This window comes from Glycine soja, chromosome 5 (genome assembly GCF_004193775.1).
Source record: "Glycine soja cultivar W05 chromosome 5, ASM419377v2, whole genome shotgun sequence".
In the NCBI taxonomy this organism is placed as follows: Eukaryota; Viridiplantae; Streptophyta; class Magnoliopsida; order Fabales; family Fabaceae; genus Glycine; species Glycine soja.
Genome location: NC_041006.1, coordinates 2,574,004 through 2,596,977, shown reverse-complemented (window position 1 = coordinate 2,596,977; position 22,974 = coordinate 2,574,004). Strand labels below are relative to the sequence as shown.

Genomic DNA, 22,974 nt, shown 5'->3' with positions numbered 1-22,974 from the left:
ACTATTTATCTTTGAAAATAATCATTTATTTTTGTCAAAAATCATAAATGCATGTAAACTAAATATTTTTTTCTAACACAATTTATTTTATATTTAAAATCAGAATTTAAATTTTAATATTTAAAAGACATAAGTTGCTATTAATTATATGATATGAATCAACATTTGAACAACCAAACACAATTTACATTACCCACACTAGATGTACTCCTCCTCCCTCCCAGCAACCTTTCGACCTCTGTTTGCCGCCGTCGGAGGCAATTTCTCACGGCTGACATTTATTTTTCTTTCCTTACCAACATTGTTCCTTCCTTTCCCCAACAACCCCTAGTTGTTGATCACCATCTCTTTCATAAAATACATGTACCCCTAAAATGCCAAATTGAGGTTATTCCAAAGATCGAGAAGTGACAAATATGACCCAAAGAGCATTTAACTTAATATCTCAAAAGTTGGAGAATTCATTAATAGCTTGATAGATTAAAAAATATAGTACTTTTGCCGCTTGCTTGCTCATCTTCTTGTTATCTACTGCACAAATGCATGTTTAGACCCTTAGCAGCCAAAACCAAGGCTTAAAAACCAAACCCAGAAACAAATCTACAGTGTAAGCGCCATATATCAATGAATGAATTTATAAATGTAATAATGCAGTGCTGCCATTTATTATTGTTACAAAATAAATAAAAAATGAAATAGATTAAATATCTCCCCGTATGGTTCTTCTACATGTCTGGCGCATCTCAGCCACGCGCTACTTTGACTAAATCTACCAAACTCCCTTTCATCAACTTGCTGACGTACCACAAAATTTTTGACTTATTTGCGAGTATCCTTCACACCCACACACGCGAGTGGTTGAAAAGCTTCATTTTTTAATTGCGTTCTGAACAATGGCTATTCCAACCTGCACCACTTTTGATACCATTTTTCAAAATACTTGTCCTTCTTCACCCTCTTGGTAAAAAAGTATATAAAATATTGGAGTAAGATGAAAGCACTCTTTTTTATCCTCTTGCTTGAAATTCATGATTACTGTTATTTTGAGTTCAAACTTGAAAGTTAAAACTTAAAATCATGGTAACACACTAACACCTGGGTCTACGTCGTCATCACACTCCCAACCCTACCCACACTTTTCCTAATGAATCATCACTTTAAAGTGACACACTCTCAGTGACTAGTTTCATTTCCACCCATTGAACTTCAAAGTTCAAATCTGTTTGGGGAGTTTTGAAAATGGAAATGGGGACTGTAGCATGGATTTTCTTGGTGATTATGGTCACATTTTTCTGCCCTTCCTCTCTTGCTCTCACTCAGGATGGTTAGAACCATGAACCCTTTTTTCTTTTTCTGTTTCAACTCCTTTTCTATGCTGTGTTGAGTTTTTTCTACTTTTTTTTTATTTGGGGGGAATATTTGCATTCTGGGTAGTTTTCAAATTTTCACCTTTCACTTCCCATTTTGGGATTTTGTTTCTCTCTCCAAATTTTTGTGAAATGCCTTTTCATATGAGAAATAGAGTTTGAAGTTGTAAACTTTAACTTTTTAGGCGATTTTCATTCATCTGTTAGGTATGGCGTTGTTGGAAATCAAAAGCACTTTGAATGATACTAAGAATGTTCTGAGCAACTGGCAAGAGTTTGATGAATCTCCTTGTGCATGGACTGGTATCTCTTGTCACCCTGGTGATGAACAAAGAGTTCGCTCAATGTATGCAAACAACACATGCTCTTCATTCTGTTACATGTTTTTTTTTTTCCACTTTCTCAGCTGAGTGTGGCACTTTGTGTGTGTTTTGTTCTTCAGAAATCTGCCATACATGCAACTTGGAGGGATTATATCTCCCAGCATTGGTAAACTCAGTAGACTACAGAGATTGTAAGTAGAAAACATGTTCCTCCTAGTATTGGTAAAGATGCATCTATGACTTATGCGGTTTCTATTCCATTCAATGGCTTGCAATGAATCAGGGCACTTCATCAGAACAGCTTGCATGGAACCATTCCTAATGAACTTACCAATTGTACTGAGCTAAGAGCACTGTAAGTGAAATGTTTCACTACTAATGAACTATTTAGCAATTCCCTAAATAGTTCACTGCTTTTATGTCATGCTGGTGGCTGACTTGTCTCATTTGACTGTGTATTGAAAGGTACTTGAGGGGTAATTATTTCCAAGGAGGCATACCATCAAATATTGGAAATCTTTCATATTTAAATATACTGTAATTCCCAATCCCTTGTTTTTTTTACTATTACTTTATGATGCTTTAAACTTGTTTCTGGCTTTTGTTTCTCGACTGCATTTTAATTATTCTTTGGGAATCTAATACAGGGATTTATCAAGCAACTCATTAAAAGGTGCTATACCTTCCTCTATTGGCCGTCTCTCACATTTGCAAATTATGTAAGTCAATTTGGCCTAAACCGCCGTGGCATAATGATAGTGATAACTTCAGTTTGTGCTGACCCTCCTTCCATGTCTTAGGAACTTGTCTACCAATTTCTTTTCTGGTGAAATTCCCGACATTGGAGTATTAAGCACCTTTGACAAGAGCTCGTATGTACTCTTTCCTGATGAAGCCTTGTAGTTTAGCTGATACATCTTAGCCTTTATTTAGATTAATATTTTTGACTTCTTATGCATTATAGTTGGGTGCTAATTTAATATATTTGCAAGCTTAAATGATAACTGGTGTGTTTTATTTAAATCAGTGGAGTCTCTGTCAAAAAAAAAAAAAATCATTGGAGTCTATCAACAGTGCATTGATTAATTGTATATTATTTGAATTGAATGGTAAAAAATGTGGAGCAAATATTGAAGTCAATATCTTATTTTTTCTGGACATTCTGCTTTCTATATTTCTTACATGTTAGGAAAAAGAATACCTGTTGTGATTTTTAAGTTTTTTTTGGCTCTTAGAGTTAGTTTTTACAGACAGCAACTGTTGTTGTTATTGAACATGGATAGCGAGAACTACTTTTCATCAACACTACATGAATCTTGAATTTTCTTAAACTTTCTATATCATCTCTGTTATTCTGTTAATGTATTTGCACCGTGACCAGCAAGTTGGTTTTATTATATTTGTACTTGTGTTAACAAATTCATTGCTTGTAAATAGGTTCATTGGCAATGTAGATCTTTGTGGGCGACAAGTCCAAAAGCCATGTCGGACATCATTTGGTTTCCCTGTGGTGCTACCACATGCTGAAAGTGATGAAGCTGCAGGCAAGTCATATACTTGGATTTGATTTCAAAATGCTATCTGATTTACTGGATTTATAACCGATATACATATTAAGAATCATGGTTGACATTTGTATGATATTAACATTTTAATATATGCAGGCCCTACCAAAAGACCTTCACATTACATGAAGGGGGTGCTTATTGGTGCAATGGCAATTTTGGGTCTCGTACTTGTCATAATCCTTTCATTCCTTTGGACTCGTTTGTTATCAAAGAAGGAACGAGCAGCAAAGAGATACACAGAAGTCAAGAAACAAGTTGATCCAAAAGCAAGTAAGAACAGTGGTGTTTCAAATTTGACAATCTCCTATTAGATGGAAAAAAGAAAAGACAATCTCCTCTTTTTTATAAATGCTAATATAATCTTTAACAGGCACAAAACTTATTACCTTCCATGGTGATCTACCATACACATCATCTGAGATCATAGAGAAGCTGGAGTCTCTTGATGAAGAGAATCTAGTAGGATCAGGAGGATTTGGTACTGTTTACCGAATGGTGATGAATGACTGTGGTACATTTGCTGTTAAGCAGATTGATCGAAGTTGTGAAGGGTCTGATCAAGTGTTCGAAAGGGAACTAGAGATCCTCGGGAGCATCAAGCACATAAATTTAGTAAATCTGCGTGGTTACTGCAGGCTCCCTTCTTCAAGGCTCCTTATCTATGACTATGTAGCCCTTGGCAGCTTAGATGATCTCTTGCATGGTATGATTCATTTTAATATGCACTGAACTTTGAATAACCGCTTTTTTTGGAACATTGTACAATGCTATTTAGGTGGGAATCATAGCTCTCCTTTATGTTTACTCTCAAGCCAGTAAATTTTGTCATCTCAGTGCACAAGTCTTTCAGACACCTGCTGCTGGATACACTGAAACTGAGCCTTGCAAGTGGCAAGAATTAATTAAGTGATTAGCAACAGCTAGCAAGTATACTAAGAACAAGAATTACATTAAGGCTTAAGTATGTGTTTGGTTCAGTTTATTTTGAAAAAATAATTACTTAATTTTGCTAGCTCCCTAAGAAGAGGTTTTGAAAAATAAGTTACCCTTAAAAAATATTCATTTCCGAACCTGCACTTGTAGTGACATTATCAGTGTTCCCAAATGTGTAAGAAAATGACCAACTATTCAGCCAAGAGCTGATACAAATTTAACTTTGTTGGGAAAATTCTAGAAGGGTGGGAATATTTATGATGACTCATCCTTTAGCTGTGCACTTTTCTAACTGTTCAGAATTCCTTTCTTCAGAAAATACTCAACAAAGACAACTATTGAATTGGAATGATCGCCTAAAGATAGCTCTTGGTTCTGCCCAGGGTTTGGCATACCTGCACCATGAATGCAGCCCAAAAGTTGTTCATTGTAACATAAAATCCAGCAACATACTGCTTGATGAAAACATGGAGCCTCATATATCTGATTTTGGTCTTGCAAAGCTTTTGGTTGATGAAAATGCCCATGTTACCACAGTGGTTGCAGGCACATTTGGTTATTTGGCACCTGGTATGTATTTACTGTTTAGCACTTCTGGATACTTGCAGGTGACTTGGTTATCCTTACTTTTGGGATTTTGGGTTCAAAGTGACCATATTCGTTCTTGGTATCTTGGTAGTTACAACTGACCTATGTCAAATGTGCTTAAAAGAGTGCCTGAATGATATACTAAATAGTTATGTGAAAAAGTACATATCAAGTGGTTTTCTAAATATATTATTTGATAATATATCAAGGGAAACAACTGAATGATTGATAATTTGTCGTTTATATGTCAACCAGAGTATCTACAAAGTGGGAGAGCAACTGAGAAGTCAGATGTATATAGCTTTGGAGTTCTATTGCTGGAACTTGTAACAGGAAAGAGGCCTACAGATCCTTCCTTTGTAAAAAGAGGTTTAAATGTTGTTGGTTGGGTAAGCTTTTTTAACTCATTCAATGCAAATCTCTCTAGTAACACATGAAAGTTTTTCAAACATAATGTACTAAACTTTTGGCAATCCTTTGCAGATGAACACGTTACTGAGAGAAAACAGAATGGAGGATGTGGTTGACAAAAGATGCACTGATGCAGATGCAGGAACTCTTGAAGTAATTCTTGAGCTGGCTGCAAGATGCACCGATGGAAATGCAGACGATCGTCCTTCAATGAACCAGGTGTTGCAGTTGCTGGAACAAGAGGTCATGTCTCCTTGCCCAAGCGAGTATTACGAGTCTCATTCAGATCATTAATGACAAAAATGATCCTATTCTGGATGTCATTGCTAGTTCCACTGCACCAAGGGATATATGATGCGTCTCTTGTTTTGTTTAACTGATTTGTTGGTATTTCTTACCCTTTCTGTGTGGCTTTGTGGATTATTTTGTAGCAAATGTGCGACAGAATATTTGTCAATTGTGAATAGATTAGTCAATTGTCTGAACCACTTGTCCCCTTCAAGAAGTCACGGGACAACTTGGACATTGCAGTGGGTTTTGGTTATTGGAATGACCTCCTTTCTTGCTATGAAATCTCATCACTTTCTTATCCAACTATTTGTTGATTTTGTTCATTTGGTCAACAATTTCATGAGAACACCATTAATCAACAACGAGCCAGAGTTAGTTAACCCGTGTGCAAAAAGAGGCCAGAACAGTTTCATTTTCATGTAACTACTTTATGGTGCTTCACAAAGCTAGTTTGTTATGGTTTCTATCGGTTAAGAAATGCCTAATAAAATTCTGGCCAAACAAACTTAAATATGTTACATGTTTATCTAGATAATTGACCCCTAGTCTCTAAAAATTATGGATGAGTAGTACTAAAAACTTGAATCCCTACTATTCTGAATGTCGTTTTTTTAAGTGTACTATTCTGAATGTCAAGATGAACTTGAGTTCATAAATGTCTTGTTTGCATTAAGTTCACTTCACCGCCACCGAGCTTCTGCTGAAAGAAACAAAATTCTCTTTCCTAAAACTTGCCTCGGAAAGTTTGATTGGAGTCTTTAAATTCTTATGCAAATTGGTTGAAACTTGAAAGGTTGTACCTTAGCATCTCGGGGTATCTGTTTTTAAAAATGTAATAAACATTGTGACTTAATTTTCGCGTAGTGTTAGCGATATAATTTACTGTTAATCAAATTAGAAATCACCGTAAGAACTTTAAAGTAGTTATTATAAAAATTAATATTTTAATTATACATTGTTATTTTATGGTTATGATTATATTATAGTATAAAAAAAATCTTTATACTGTTAGTATAAATTAAATTCTTATTTTTTTATCTTTAATTATTTTTTATTTAGTAATACACTTTTATTTTGGAATAAAAAATACTAATTAGCGTTATGTTATGAGAGAAATTAAAATAAAAACTAATTATTTCCAAGAATAAAAAAAAATCTCAAACTTGGGCTTATATGTCCACTAAGCGAGAGGAGGTAGGGGCCCTGGTAGTGGTGGATGAGATAAGATTTTGTCTTGTTTGGTTGTCTTCTACATTGTTGGGTGTGTTTTTAAAAATTTAATGCAAAAGTTATAGGTTGTTAGAGGGTTGAAATTAAAGAATTAAGGAAAGAGGAAGAAAAACTCTTTTATTAGTAGCTTCCATGTTCTTAATGGGCATCCTTTGGGCCTCTTCAGAGGCCTATTCCTTTGACCCTATACCTCATATGATAGAGGGACTTTGAGAATTTAAGTGATCAATCATCTAAGACTGAAGGAAGAGTTGAGAAATGAGTCAAATGTCATCTCGAATTGTTGGTGTTGGTAATATTGGCACCAACTATATGGTCCCATTATTATTATTACCACCATCATCTTCTTTCTCTTCCTTGTGTTTTGACACCTTTATCAAACACAAGGGATTGGTGTTGGATTATTGGGCAGTTAGTAATAGTAATCATAAATATGTCCATAAAGGAAAGAGAGGAGGACATGGGATTGTGGCATCAAGCAACGTTGCTTCACCATCCATATGGGATGATTGGAAACCTGCCAAAACCCCTTCCACTCCTTCTCTCAGTGACATTCTTTGGCCCTCTGCTGATTAGTTTCCTCTCTCTTGTTTGTTTTCTGTTTATTACTCTTTTGGTTAAGGCAATTAGAATTCATCATAATTTAAATGGAACCACCCACTGTTGGATCTTCCTAATTATGGTAACTAGATTAGGTACAATCAAACTATGTGTATTTATATAAATTTGATGAGCTTTAAATGTTTTTCCTTTTAATTAAAAATATATAAGGGCTTACAAATGTTAACTTTTGACTAATTGCAATTCAAAAACAATTTATCACACTCTTGTTTATTCAATAGGGTAGGCCTAATAATGGGAGCTTAGATAGTTTGCTTATAGAGAACACAGATAGACCAAAAATAAAATCACCCCCCCCTCCCCCCCCCCCCCCCCCCCCCAAAAAAAAAAAAACTTTGTCTCTTAGCATGCTATTGCTATGTGCAGTAAAAAAAAAACATGCTATTGCTATGCAAATCTTCATGCATTCCAATTCTCTCTCATTATTTTAATTCTTACTTGAGAACTAAATCAGCCACATGTGATTGTGCAGAAGTACAATGTGTTCATGGCCCAAATAGGCTGTGCTGCAATTGGAGTTTTGGCATTGACAATATTTGGACCTGGATGGCTGGCCAGGAGTGCTAGTATTGGAGCCTCCGTTGCTTACATGATCATCACAAATCCCGTTCACCCCCCAGGTATTTTTGCTTCAGTGTTACTTTGTTGCCGCTTGAATCAACTCATTATTCGTTAAGCTTCCAAATTTGCTGGTTAACTTTATATTTGCAATGATATATGCACCTGCTAGCATGCCGTTGCTTTTCATTGATGGTCCTAAGTTCCATCACTTGAATTTCTGGTATGCTGTGTATCCTGGTGCTGCAGCATGCATTCTGCTTAGTTTGGTGGTAAGGAATCTACTATACCCATTACATAGCATACATGTCTCCAAAAATAAGTTACTCATTGCATGTTTGCTAATTGGAAGACCCCTACTGTTTTTTCAGCAAGAGATGGTTGTATACTCGAAGAAAAATTTCAAATTTTGACCACTGCTCTGCACATTGATACATCTCTTCTGCTGTCTCTTCTAATTTAATTTGCTGAAGGACCAAGAAGAACATTCTTTGATCAGAATCATCATTGTAAGTAGAGAGCATCACCCAACCAAAAATGAATTAGTCCTGGATTTTCCTTCATTTAGCAAGGTCAAAAATGGAAATCAGATGGATTTTCATAGTTGCAGTATAGTATTGGTCTTGCAATGTGTTCAATGACTGTATTTGATCCGAAAATTATTTGAAAATAATGACTTTTAAACATTGTATATCAATTCGTGCCTCCTATATTAGACATTGTCCAAAGCCAAATATAGATGTAAGGGATCTAAATCATCAAAGACGGGAACAAACAGGAGTAAAATAGTGACAAATAAGTGAATAACACATAATACATTATCTAAAAGTAACCAACAGGGTTTGGGTCTAGTAGAAGGGACTAGCCCCCACAATGTGGTGAATTAAGGTTTAAATTCTCGTTGAGAAAGGTAATCACATTTAATGTTTGTCTGTGACTCAAATAGGAATATCTCCCAAGGAGGAGACTTGTGAAACAAAAAAAAATAAAATCTGTTGCATCAGTAATGTCTGCTGATATTTTTATGACTTTGCCAAGGAAGGCTCTTTTTCATTCTTGGAAAGCGAGTGATTGGGCTGACATGGGAACAACTAACATAAGAGTTGATCCAATAAAGTTAACGACATGTAATCCATCCACATCTTCGTAATTAATGACGTCCTTATGGGCTTAATAGGAACCAACATTCATTAGAAGAAAAAAAACACAAAAAAGAATACCCTGTAGGCCTTCAATGACAGTAACATTACGGGATTATGGACACTGCCTATGTTTTTTTGGGCTTGTTGTCAGGGAAACAATTATCTTGGATTTTTTTTTCTAAAGGAAGTTATTTTAAAAAAATCCTAAAAATAAAGTAAATTTCAAAATAAGCTAATTTATAAAATAAAGTATTCTAAACATATACTTGTATATAAAGAAGGAACGATGTAATATGAAATTTTTGTATAATCAGCAAATTAGAAATAAGTTTTTGTATGATTTTTAGATAGTTATTATCAAAATTAACAAACTTATAATATACCATACCGTAGTAGTTTGTAATTAAATAATTGTGTAAAAAGGAAATCCTTTAAAAACCTTAATATTGTTAGTGCGTATACCTTTTTCTCATATTAAAATTAAAGTCTAAGAATTGGATTTTGATTTAATGTCAATGTAAATATAAACTATTCTTGTATCTTGGATTGGCTAATGCCAAATAGCATACAAGCATATTGCCAATCTTTATCCGATACCCGTGCTAATTGAACAGAAGCAAAGCAGAAGAATAGTTGAATGATAAAGCTAAAAAGGGACCACAAACAAGAACCACTAACCCAAATACAGCACCCATGCCATGGTCTCCTAAAAGTTGAAACACACGACACATAAACTGGCTTTATTTATTTTGAGACACCTGCAGCGACCACAGTGGAACATATTTGACTGAGTGAAAATGGGTCTTGATTCTGTTCTGTTTCACAAAAAATGAGTGGTTGGTGTTAAGGTTCGTGAACGATATCGGATTCTGTAATGTAATGTGCCAATTGTGATGTAACGTTGTTAAAGTGGGATCTTAAACATCAGTCATTCTGTCATTCACTTCTCCGTGTTTTTAATTGTAAAAAACACTCCATTGGTGGGTCATAATTATATTTAATATATCTCAAATAGTACTAATATCGCACCCCTTCTTAGGTCAAAAATTTCAATCATTAGAGTCTTATTTCTCAACTACGACTTCTTGAAACACTACTTAATCTCTACGCATTCTTTAGTTTGTGAAAACCAGGAAAGAAAAGGAAAAAAAAAAAAAAAACTATGGCCAAAGCACAAAGCTAAGGGATGTTAATGGATATAGTTTGGGTAGAGTGTTACATGTTATTTGTCCTTGTATTTGTATTTTGAAAAATATATATATTATGACCTCCAATTCTTCTTTTTTCTTTTTATCTTGTGTTTGGTTGAGTGTTAAGTAATTGCAACTTGCAAGATGCATCAATATTTTTGAAGCTTAAATTACTTGCTTTTGTGTTAAATTGAAGATTTGGACGTCAATATATAAGTAAACTTGCATTATGGAAGTGGAACCAAACGAATAAATTTTTTAACGTATATAAGATGTCTCTAAATTTTTTTATAAAAAAAAATTGTACTCTTATAATTAGTTTTTTTAAGGAAAAAAATTACTGCATTTTATTTAAGATAAGAGAATAAATACAATATAAAATACAATAAAAAAGTTAGATGCTAACATGTGGTCTTACAATTCTGACTAAAGTATGAACTACATGATTTACTCGTTTATTAGTAAAACTCACCGCTAAGTTTTATAAATTTAAAAGAATGACTTTATACTTAGATAACAAATAATGATAATCCATACCTCGTCTTGAAAGATAATTAATCTCATCAACCATATTCTTATGGTCAAGCTCAAAAATAATACTCGAAAACATATATCAACACCAAAACTACAGTGTTCTAGCTTTGATCAAGTTTTCTTGATCCCCACTAAAGCATATACCAAATCCAAAACAGTTATGTTCTTTAAAGATATGGCATATATAATTATTTATTATATATGAAATTTGAGCTCTTTTTTTTTTTTTAATGAAGTAGAAGTAAATCTTTTACATGTATTTCTTAAGTTAAAAGGTTTCGTTGCGTTTGTCCTCAACCTGACTAATGGGTTTGCTTAATGCAACACCATGTTAATGGTCTCAGGTTAGACATAGACAGGATCAAAATAAAAAAAATAAAAAAATGGTTTTGCTGCCTAAAATTGGAAGTTCATGTCTTAAAAAATCTGTTTTAAGAAAATTAAGCTCTCACATTTGATATTGAAGACCTCTGCCAATAGTGTGTTTGTTAAGTCATTTTATTTTTTTAATTAGTATTAATTCATTTGCCTAACATTAACATATAAATTTATTTGTTTGATAAAAATATGTATTTTTGATAAAATAAATATTCTTAATAACTTATAGCACTTTTTTTTTTTGAAAAAAAACTATCGTGAAGTAATGTTTTTTTTTGGACCAATGTGAAGTAATGTTTAAACTTATAAATTATTATCATTTTCTTCATTTTAAATTAATAAAAATTCTCCTTTAACATGGCACTATTTTAATTATAACATTTCTTTATTTTCAATAAAAAATTCATCTTTTATAAAATATTTAAACTAATTATATTAATGCAAAATTATATTTCTATCTACAAAATAAAAATTATATAAATGTACAGCTATCAACTAGATAAATAAATAATTTTATCAAACACTTCTAGTTTAATAATTTAACCACTTTTAACTAATAAAAAATACATACATTTCTTTTTTTCTTTTTAAGACAAAAGATGATGTAATTGGTTCTTTAAAAAAATTGAAAGAATAAAATCAAACACAGTCGAAACTTGAGGAATTAAAAGCACAATTAAGCTTAATTTAATTTTAGTTAAAATTCACAATTCTTAAATAAATTTCTTATTTATCTATCCAAAAAAATATAGTACTTTTTTAAGGACGTAAAACTGTAAGAAAAAAGTTACTTCTCTCATTTTTTATTTTATTTTTTATATATGATACTTCCTTCGTTGTTTTTGTAACGAAAAATTGAATGACTGCGACTGGGACCATCGTGGACTGGGCATGGGTAAAAGGACACTATCATGAAGCACTGGCAAACAACCTCAGAATAGGTCCTACGAAAGCAACTTATAAGTGCAATGTCATGTTTAAGGTTAAACGTGGGAAATATTTTTTTAACATATTATTATTATTATTTTACATAAAAATAATAGAAAAGGAAAAAAAAATAGAAGTTAAAAGAAAAAAATAACTAATAACACAAGAATAGTAGATAGTTATTAAAAGAAAATAATAGAAGTTTAAAAACTAACAAATGTTAAAATTATCTAAAATTTATGGCCACCAAAAGACATATTTCCTTTATTAATAATGAGGGGAAAACAGATACTCTGTGACTAATTATTTTTTTCATTTTTTTTAAATAAAACGAAAGATAATAAAAGTTAATGGGTAATTTGTAAATATAATTATAGGGATAAAATAACAAGTTTTATGAATAAAATTGATATAAAAATGTATATAACAAAACACCTTATATGGTTATAGATTATTCATAAATTATATTATAATATCTAATTAAATTAATAACAAAAGTTGTTATTTATTTATTTATTTTAGAATGCAACTTTACTTTTAAGTGCAGCCTGCCGGCATTCATGATAGTGATGAACTGATGGTACTAATTCAGTACGTATTTCGTTCAATTTATTTTACAGAAATATTTTTTTTAGTTTTTCAGCTAAGTCTTTTAAAAAGAACCAATTATTTTAAAAAGGATATATATTTTTAAAATCATGCGGTTAGTTCTAACAGAATGAGAAAGTAGAAAAGGAAAACAAAAAGATGTCTCCAATTCTGATTTAAATTAAAATACTTTAAAATTTGAATTAATTTTTGTTTTAAATTAAAAACACTTACACAGTCAAAGCATCCACAACCTCTTATCTTCATCCATATTCGTTTTTTACCACAGTCTCTTTAATTACTGCGTATGACTGCTTTCTAATTCTTTCCCTGTGCTTCCTTTGTCTCTTAACTAGTTACTTTAATTACTTGTCCCTGTTAAAAGAAATTGCTAGTTTAACAATTTTGAATGATTGGATTGGAACTATGAACTGTAACTCCTAGCTATCTCTTTCAATAATCAATCATCTTATTTTTTTTTTCTTTATTATTATTCTATAAATAAAACAAAAAAAAATTGCACCATAAATCAATGCCAGATGTGGTGCTCCTGGCCCTCCGTCTTGTCATGTGTTTGATTCCTTCATTTTTTTTTCGGTAAACGTTATGATTCCATTCTTCCCTGTATAAATTTTTGTATCCATTATCTATCTATTCGTTTTTATAAATCTAAGCAAGCTATTTAAAAATATATACAAATGATATTTATATTTTTTATTTGTGAGATCTATTATATAAAATAAATGAGTATATGTATGACTGTATCAAACAAAAATCACAAACTACCATTTAGATTAATTAGCATCAAGTTATTTTAACTTAATAAAATTTTAGTCTCAACTATGTAATCTATTAAAACTTGGTAATAACTTTATCATTGTTAATAATTCTTTTAAACTAACAAAAATGTCTTCATGTAAGATATATGTGATTTTTAGAAAAATATATAAACGAATATCTTTTAAAATTAAGCTACAGGCAGACTAATTTTAGTACTTAGAAAAATAAAATGTATTAAATTCGCACACTTTATCTTCGTATTAGTAATAAACACTTTACATTGAAGCCTACTACATACATTGTACTATTTACTAGCTCTATTTAGGGAATTAATCGTGCTTATCTTTTGGGTATGTGTAAATTATTTACAAATAATAAGATTACAGATTTTTTTATTGTAATTTAACATGATCACAGATTAAAAGCCACGTTGCAGGAGATGTCAACGTCAGGTGGGGCCCAGCATGATGTGTAGATTCCACTGCGGAGTTTGCTGAAGCCATTTGGTGTGGTTGCTCTTGAATCTTGCTTGCACTTGCACCTCTTGATTTTGCCTTTTTTGTTTGACCAAAGAAAGAAAGAAAAAAAGGTGCCACGTGGTATCATTCTGGCCATACACGTGATCACCATCTGGTGTGCGGTGGAGTTGACCTGCTTCTTAAAAAATTCATAATTAAGATATTTTAGACTTTATTTGATATTTGATAAGATATTTCAATTTTTTTTTTAAAAATCTAGTTGATAAATAAGTTTTTTTTTAATAATTTTTAAAATGATAGTTTTTAAATTTTTTATATTTATTAAATTTTTTATTTAATATTTTTCTATTAAAGTAAAATTTTATTATTTTTATTCTTTATATAATTTTATATTTTTTAATTATTTCAATAATTATAATACATATTTATGACTCAATAAAATAAATTTTTAGTTAATTTTATTAAATATAACTTTTGATGTGTCTGGTTTCAAATATAATTGATTTTAAATAAAATTTTAGAATTAATTCTGAAAATCTAAAATTAATTTTAAATTTTACCATTATGGTATGTTTAGTTTCATGTGAAAAAATAAATTAAAATTGATTCTAAATCTAAAATTAATTTTAAATTAAAATAACTTTGGTGAATAGCTTTCCGTTAGATTCAAATTTAAGAGTAGATTGTATTTCTATATTAATTTTATATTAAAAATATTTAAATATAAATTACATTACTTTAAAATCAATTTTACAAATTAATTTTATTTAAAATTAATTTATCTTTGATTCGAATAAAAATATTTAAGTTTTAGAGTCAAATCTCGTGAATAAAAAACAAAGTGATTAAAATAAAATAAAATAAAAACATCATTAAAATTGATGAATCAAGTTTTTTTTACAAGATACTTTGCACTGATAATTAAAAAAAAGAAAAAAGAGAAAAGACGCTTGGCGTTTTGTGGAGGCAGGCCGTGTGGCATATTGTGAATGGACCTTTCTGGACAGCGTAAAGCATTGAACCTTTTCCTCACGCAATTTCCTTCCAAATTGATAATTAACGCCACTGATGAATGTGAACAATATTTAATAGGTTGACCCTTAATGCAAGCATTCTCAGCCACGAATATCAATTATACTACAATTAACGTGCTATTCTCTAACCTGGGTTAGTATTCTAAATAATCATATTAAAATCATCATCAGTAGACCCGTAATTTTGACATTTCAATATTTATTAACCAAGTATTACGAACTAATGTTGCTCACAATAAAAAAAATATATGAGAAACATCACAATTGATAAGAAACAGTAAAAGAGACGAAAAGATTAAGATAGTATTATTTTTTTCATTATCCTTCTGATCTTATTTTAAACATCATTTTCCTTAAGCTAAATTTTCCTTTTTGCCCGTCCCCTGCCTATAACTTTCGTTGATAATAATGAAGGTCTTATTGTTCCTTAAAATATTAAGTTTAAACATGTGAATGGTATTCATTATTTCCATCGAGATTATAATATTTTTATTTAATTTAATTTTTTTCGTTTATTTGTTTTAGCATTTCACTTGTCTAATGGAAAATTAGAATCTTTCTGCAATTCTTCTAGACATTGCATAAATAATCATCTACATATTACTTTAGATAAGATAATTAATCATGAAAAGAACTAAGAGAGATTATCACCTCAATCACATATCTTCAAGAATATATTAATATGCAGCCACTTCATATATTCCGTGTCATGATTTTTTTAAAAAAATAAACCCTGAATTTTAAATTTCGAATATAATAATAATAAATAAGCATTTATATTATAATTTTCAAATCCCAAAAGGAGTTGATGACTTGGTGTAATAAAATTTTTAAATCCCAAAAGGAGTTTCAACAGATGTGATTATTTCCATGAGCTAACGAGGAAGAAAAACTGTTACAGATGAAATAACATTGAATTATTAATTCCTCGGAGTACGTACAAAATTCTCCACAAAAGGCACAACCTTATAAATCTGTTCTCTTCTCTTTTGTATTAAAATAAAATGAATAGAAAAACATATCCCATTGGCTAAAAGAAATGTTCTAAAATGCTAAGGTTCTCACAAATATTCTTGATATCATCACTCTTGGGAAGAAAAAATTCCGGAATCGAACACATAAATGAGAAGAGAAGTCGGTGATCCTCATCCAATGGATCGCCATGGTGGGCATTTTTGTCCAATTTATGATGAAAGTGACACCCCTTCTGTCACAAGACTTAAATGCTCTCAACTAGGAAAGTATTACAAAGGTGCAAGCAAGTCAACTTCATCGTTACCAACCAAAACCACATGGACCCAGAAGTCCAGAACTCAAGTGAAAGAATAATCAATGAATCATAATCATCTTAAATAGTAAATACTATAGGCCTCAATATTTGCCACTCTACTAAGCAATTGGCTTCCCTTGTCAAACTATATTTGGGTTACCTTTTATTTTGCCCTATTTCATCAAATTTTCTATTTGAATTTTGTGAAGTGAAATAAAATCCGTAGTTACATTGTCAACAAGAAGACATTATTTAATTACATCGGAACCAACAGTTTCATTACAAATAACAAAATGAGGCAAAAAAAGCCCACCATTTCTTTCCTAATAAAGCTAAAGCTATAGCTATAGCCATTGCTCTGACTTATTGCTCATTTTTAAAGCCTTGAAAAAAAAAGTGCAAATACTAAATACTAAACACATGATACAAACACACACATGAAAGAAAAAAACTTAGTAGTAAGCCCAGGTCCAAAGGACATGATCTTCCTCAGGAAATCCAAAATTACAAGAACTTTCAGGTGGGTCGGAGTAATCCACATCTTCTTCAAGTTTGGGAAAGAGGTACGAAGGGTAGAGACTCTTGCTGAGGTTATCTTCTTCATCTTGTGACATATCTGATTGATCAGGCTCAAACACATAAGAAGAATCACCATGCTCTAGCAGCGCAGAGTGAACTCCATCGGTGTAATGTGGACTATCTGAATCCAAAATGTCACTCCTTGCTGAACTGATATCTTCCTGTTTACAACCCCCAACGACAGAAGAGACTTTGGATCCTTCTCCCTCCGAAACTGATTGCAGTAAAAGCCTCTGGGGTGGTTCCTGTTCCTGCAAATGCAATAATCCTTTTGTTTCTTCACTTTCACTTTCAGCCTGCTTCATGTGCCCCTCTTGTTTCCCTCTTGCAAGCACCTTCTCAGTGAGGCTCGCCACCTAATCCGATCAAAAACATCACACAAATTATAACATGTCAGCCAAAATAAAAAAAAGAAAACAGAAAGTGATCAAATTTGTATTAATATAGATATAGATGTGAATTGAACATTTTTTTTTTTTTGTGTGTCGTTAGTTTTGTTCAGAATTAAAGTTTCGACTCGATAATTTATATGATACTATAATAAAAATTTGCTTTAAACATCAACATAGGTTATGTTATTAAGATGAAACACCAATTCTAATAATAAAAACAAGGTTAAAAACTCATAACAAACTGCATCTAAATTTCGTTCTTCTTTAATTGAAGTACCTCAGCTTTTAACTTGTCTTTCTCCTTGAGAAGACAGTCATAGTTGGACTTGAGACTCTCAAAACTTGCATGCAGAGTCTCGTAATCCTTCTCCAGCTGTTTGTTCTTCCACCGAGCTCTACGGTTCTGGAACCAAATAGCAACTTGCCGTGGCTGCAAACCAAGGTCTTTGGCTAGTTTGGTCTTTCTCTCGGGTTCAAGCTTGTTCTCCTCCTCGAAGCTCTTCTCTAGAAACTGAACCTGGCTCGCAGAGAGACGTCGCTTCTTCTCGGGTTGATGAAAGTACTCGTCCATGCACTCATCCCCATTGTCGTCCATGTCAAACGCGCGGAAGAAGGAGCCGTTACACCCCTTCCCTCCTTCTCCATCAAAACTCATCATGGATCTCGAACCTGAACCAAATTATAACAAAAACACCATCCATTAGTCATAAGTCAAAAACAAAAATTGGTGAGAGAGAGGTTAGATTAGTTTTTTTTTTTTTTTTTTAACGAACAAATGCTATTTTGTTAATTTTTGTTACAAATGTTAGTCCAGTATATTCGAACTCACGATCTCTCTTTCTTTTGTTCTTTCCCAACTCTTGAGTCAACCTCCCCATATATCTTAAGATGTTAGATTAGTTAGTAAGTGAATACGAAGATATAAGATGAATCAGATGATTAAAGAAGAAAAAAACACATAAAAGGTCATACTTTCAACACTCTATTAACAAAAACTAACATTCTAATAAACTTTAACATATGTCCATAAAAAAAAAAAAAAAGGTTAGTTAGTGAATACTGACCGAGGAAAGGAGCAGAGGAAGGTGCAGAGAGGAAGAGAGAAGAATCGAGAGGTTGAGAAGAGGGTTGTTGGGTGCGAAGAAAGCTAGTGATGTTGGAAAAGGCACTTCCACTACCCGCCATGTTTACTCCGACCAAGTTCGATCTTTAAGGGGCCATTTGGAAAAGGCTCTTAAGGTGGTTTTGGAATAATTGACGGAAATTGTTGATCTAAGACTTGTGGCGGAAGAAGCTGGTGATGATGATTTCAGTGATGTGGGAGGTGTGGGAACAGCGGCAGGGCATACCCATCACTCAGAATAGCAACAACCACGAAAGAGAATCAGGAAAGGGTTATCAGATGGACATGGAAAAAGAGAGAGAGAGAGAGAGAGAGAAGCGGTTACTATGTTTGTATGTGTTTGTGTTTGGAGTTCGGAGAAGAGAAGACTCTGCCTTAGGTTTATAATAAGAAGCTTAGATGAGAAGGGAGTGTCCACTTACCATGATGCCCTTTCACTCTCACACTCTGTAATACGATGCTTATGGTTTACTTGGCTTTTCCTACCCACCTTTTCTTCTGATATTTTTCTCTTCTCTCTCAATGGGTAGATGAGACCACGTGAGTTTCTGTGGACTGTGGGAAACCTTCATTTTCTCTTGTTTTTTCAGATTTTCTTTTTTAACACAATAAATTTCAAGGGTTTTTTGCTGGCAAACCTCAATCCACATTGCTTCACATTAGTATATTGATTAGACTTTAGGTGGAGAAAATAGTTTTTGTTTTAATTTGGATTCTTTTAATATTTATTTGACTAGAAAATAACCAAAATGAAAATTTATTTAAAGAATCATTCAAGTTTTTATTTTATTTTAAAATTTAAAATTTTCTATCCTGCATTCCTTTTTATTTTTTTCTGCCTTTCCATTAAAAGGTTGTATGTATTGATGGATGTTAGATGTGGTTTATGTTGCGTTTAACTTTGGTTGTCATGTATAAAATAAATTGTTAAATTTTCTAAAAATTACTTAAAAAATCATATATAAAGTGGTTTTTAATCAGTTAATAATGCAAAAATATTTACACTAGCCTTATAGGAAAATTAAATTTTGGTTTTAAGATTAATTATAAATACATGAATCAAACAATGCCAGATAAATTAAATTTGTTAACAAAATATGTTTGGGTGATAGCAATTGTATGATCTATGGTTTCTCTTATCTCTGAAGAAAGCCATTGGATTCGATTGCAATACAGATAACAATGAAGCTAAAAGAACTAATGATTCATGAGTTTTCTGTATAATCAGTCGCTTTCTTAGCAAGAGGAAATGGACAAAAACTTAAAAAGAAATATTTTCTTTTTTTGGTGGAAAACGAAAGATTTGTTTTGATAAACATGAAATTGGAGGCAGAGAGAAGTGAACAAGTATGGAACATGGTGACATATTTTGTGGGCTCTCTCAAGTTATAATATTTTTCGTCTTCTACTCTGACTTTTCTTTTTATGTCACCTGCTCTGGTCCATTCCTGCTTCCTTCGCTATAGTCTCCACTTCTACACGCTTCATCGGGCCATCTTCACAGGCCATGGATCCACCATGTCACTTCAATTTTATATTATAATATACTTAACCCTAGCCCCCCCAAAATAATAATTATTAAATCAAAGACTAAAAGATTGTTTTAATTGTTTTTTTTTGTTCGAGAATAATATATTAATCACATATAGATGGTGGGTGGGTGTATATATTCCCTTTAGTGTAGAACCGAAGACTTGATTCTTATATCATTTTTGAACATGTGTGATTTTCACTGTAATTTTACTTAGTCAACGAAGAAATCTCCGAACAACATGAAGGGAGAAATATCATATTGGGCTGCTTTTGGAAAGATTAAAAAGGCCTTATTTTGACTCGCGGTCTGAACTTAGATCTACCACATTTTGTTAGCTATTATTATTCGGTTTTCTTTTTGGTCAAAGTTATTCTGTTTGCAAAGTTATTTTGTCAGCTATCACTTAGGAATTAAGATAGTTTGATGAGAAATTTTAAAAAAATTATGATAAATATTTATCTTATACCCATATTGGTTAGTCTTATTTTCATCTTCTCATTAGTGTTATTTAAATCTTATTTTCATCTTATCTTTATTATTCTTTAAACTCTAATTTTAAATTATCTTCACTATATATTCATTATAAAGTATTGTGTTTTCCTTCATGAGACAATGCATTTTAAGGTATGTTCATCACTAACTTCACGTGACATTGAATCATTGACATAGACTTGGATTAGAAAATAAATGAACACACTTAAAGGAAAAAAACCATCATCAAAAAATTTTCTTTGTAATTAAGGTGTGCGATATATGAAAGTTAGTGATGAACGTAACTTGAAACACAATGTCACGTGAAGGAAAACAAAAATATTGTATAATAATGATGGAAACACAGTATTATATAATGAATATATGATGAAGATAGTTTAAAATCAGGGTTTAAAGAATAATAAGAATAAGACGAAAATAAAATTTTAGATAGAATTTAAAAAACATTGATGATAAGATAAGAATAAGATAACAAACATGGGTATAATATAAGAGTTTATCATTTTTTAAAATTTTTGTCAACAATCTTAATTTGTAAGTGATATTTTATTAAAAAGATATATACCTATTTTGAAAGTATATCTTCGAAACTATGAATCATAGTTTCAGAGACACATTTCTGAAATAGGTATATGTAATTATAGAAATATATTTCTCGAAAATAAAATGGGTGTGCTTCTGTAAGAAAAAGAATATATTAGGCAACCCACGGGTAGAAAGGGGGTATGGGGTGTACTTAGTGTAATCAGAGGTGTAAATAGTAAGGCACAATAAACACGTTCCACTTGGCCCAATAAAATTCCTTGACAACCCATTTGGAGATCTCATTCCTTTTGGGTCCGTAACATGTGGCTTCTGCCTGTATTCAACGAAGGGAGCGATGGAGAACGATTGGAAAAATGATCGAACGGATAGGAATACAAAAAGATCGTTAAATTTCTTTTAGTCATGATTTTTTTTATCGGATAACGTTAATTGTCACCTTCAGTTAGATTTTTCCGTAAATAATCTAAATTCAATTATACTCAAACGAACATGTGTAATAATTTATAAATTAGTTGATTGAATCCAAGTTTTATTTGACTCATCATCATCTTCTATTCACGGGTAGTGGTTAAAGAAAACATAAGATGAAAATTAGGAGATGGCAGCAAAATAAACGTTTGGAAGCAACCATAGATTCATGCAAAGGAAAGCTCTTATGTCCAATCTGCTCCGATACCGGGTTTGGAGGATCTAAAGGTGTCTACTCTACTCTATTTGACCATTCTAATAATGTTATTCGTGAGATATTTAATCCTGTTGATGCTCACAATATTTTGAAAATGCCAATTTATTTAAATGCTGTTGAAGATGTCCCTATTTGGAAAATAAGTAGGAATGGTTGATATTCAGTGACATCATGGGAGAAGAAGGTTCTTGATAATGGTGCTCAAGTGTCAAAGTCTGACTCTTCGAATAAATCATATCTCATGTAACTCATCATACTCGCTGGTTAAAGCCTCCTCATGGCTTTGTTAAATGCAATTTGGATGCAACAAAATTTCAGGACCAGGGATTCCATGGAGTTTCAGCATGTATCTATAACCACAATGGAAGTTTCATTTCAGTACATTTTTCATAAGTCTCCCTCTACCACAGACAGGAAGTTGAGACAGTGGCTCTTCATTCTGCTATTTATTGGACGACATCTTTGCATCTCCAGAACATCATTTTTGAATCAGAGTGCAAGCACATGGTGGTTTCTTTTCTCTCCAAAGATTTCATGAACAACGAATATGGCAGCATACTTCATAGCTAGCTCTAATGACAAACTGAATTACTTTCAAAACATTTCGGTTAAGTTTGCTCATTGTTTAGCAATGGCATGACGATCCATGCTTGTAGACAGATTTTTAATTTTATACCACATTGTAAATGATATAAGTTGTTTATTGTAAAAAAAGAGTACATACATATAACAAAAGTTTAATAATTATATATTATTTTATATTTTTATCTAATTATAAATTATCATTTGAATTACTTTAATTTAATTATTTTAAAATTTAACAAATTTAGTTGGTTGTGATTGATTGATTTTGTAACATTAATCATGTTATATATGTTTGAAATATATTTCGTTTTCAGTGCTTAACCCTTTTTTCATATAATAATTATAATTTTTATTATTATTTGGTAAAATACAATTCATAAAAAATAAAATTTAGAATATCTAATTGTGTACATATAATTTATTAAAAATAAAAACATTAATTAGAGAAGATAAAAAAAATATCTTTTGAAAATTAATTGGATAAAAAAAATAAAATTATTTTTAAGATGAATACCCGCTTAAATGTGTGCAGACCTTTGCCCCCATATCTACACGGACTACACCTACACACAGTTTTAGTTTGGTTACTTATTTTTACACATGTTAGAGACAATTTGTGAGGTGATTAATTTCAAATTATGCAGAATTTTTCAGCATAATCTGCAAGCTCCATACCTGACATTTCTAGACTGTCTAGACTTATGTTGACCTAATTAAGGTATACTTGACTCACCGAGTCACCAATTTGTATTTACTCTATAACTTCTAAGTGCTGCACTATGGACATGGTCTATCATTAAAGTGAAAATTTCTAGTTATATAAATC

At 31.7% G+C, this 22,974-nt stretch overlaps 2 protein-coding genes across 2 annotated transcripts; one reads left to right on the top strand and one right to left on the bottom strand.

Annotated features, from left to right (window-relative positions):
• Nucleotides 1-985: 985 nt before the first annotated feature.
• LOC114411888 (LRR receptor-like serine/threonine-protein kinase FEI 2) lies at nucleotides 986-5,798 on the top strand. The gene is made up of 13 exons (XM_028375623.1): nucleotides 986-1,324; nucleotides 1,575-1,713; nucleotides 1,810-1,881; nucleotides 1,974-2,045; nucleotides 2,156-2,227; nucleotides 2,338-2,409; nucleotides 2,491-2,562; nucleotides 3,128-3,234; nucleotides 3,355-3,528; nucleotides 3,629-3,961; nucleotides 4,507-4,761; nucleotides 5,035-5,168; nucleotides 5,263-5,798. Exons 1-13 carry the CDS (start codon nucleotides 1,240-1,242, stop codon nucleotides 5,482-5,484), a joined length of 1,809 nt encoding a protein of 602 aa, XP_028231424.1. The 5' UTR covers nucleotides 986-1,239; the 3' UTR covers nucleotides 5,485-5,798.
• A 10,623-nt stretch (nucleotides 5,799-16,421) lies between these two features.
• LOC114411887 (homeobox-leucine zipper protein HAT5-like) lies at nucleotides 16,422-18,683 on the bottom strand. Its single transcript, XM_028375622.1, has 3 exons — nucleotides 18,248-18,683; nucleotides 17,461-17,852; nucleotides 16,422-17,147 (listed from the first exon to the last, which is right to left on the bottom strand). Exons 1-3 carry the CDS (start codon nucleotides 18,366-18,368, stop codon nucleotides 16,665-16,667), a joined length of 996 nt encoding a protein of 331 aa, XP_028231423.1. The 5' UTR covers nucleotides 18,369-18,683; the 3' UTR covers nucleotides 16,422-16,664.
• Between the last annotated feature and the right edge of the window lie 4,291 nt (nucleotides 18,684-22,974).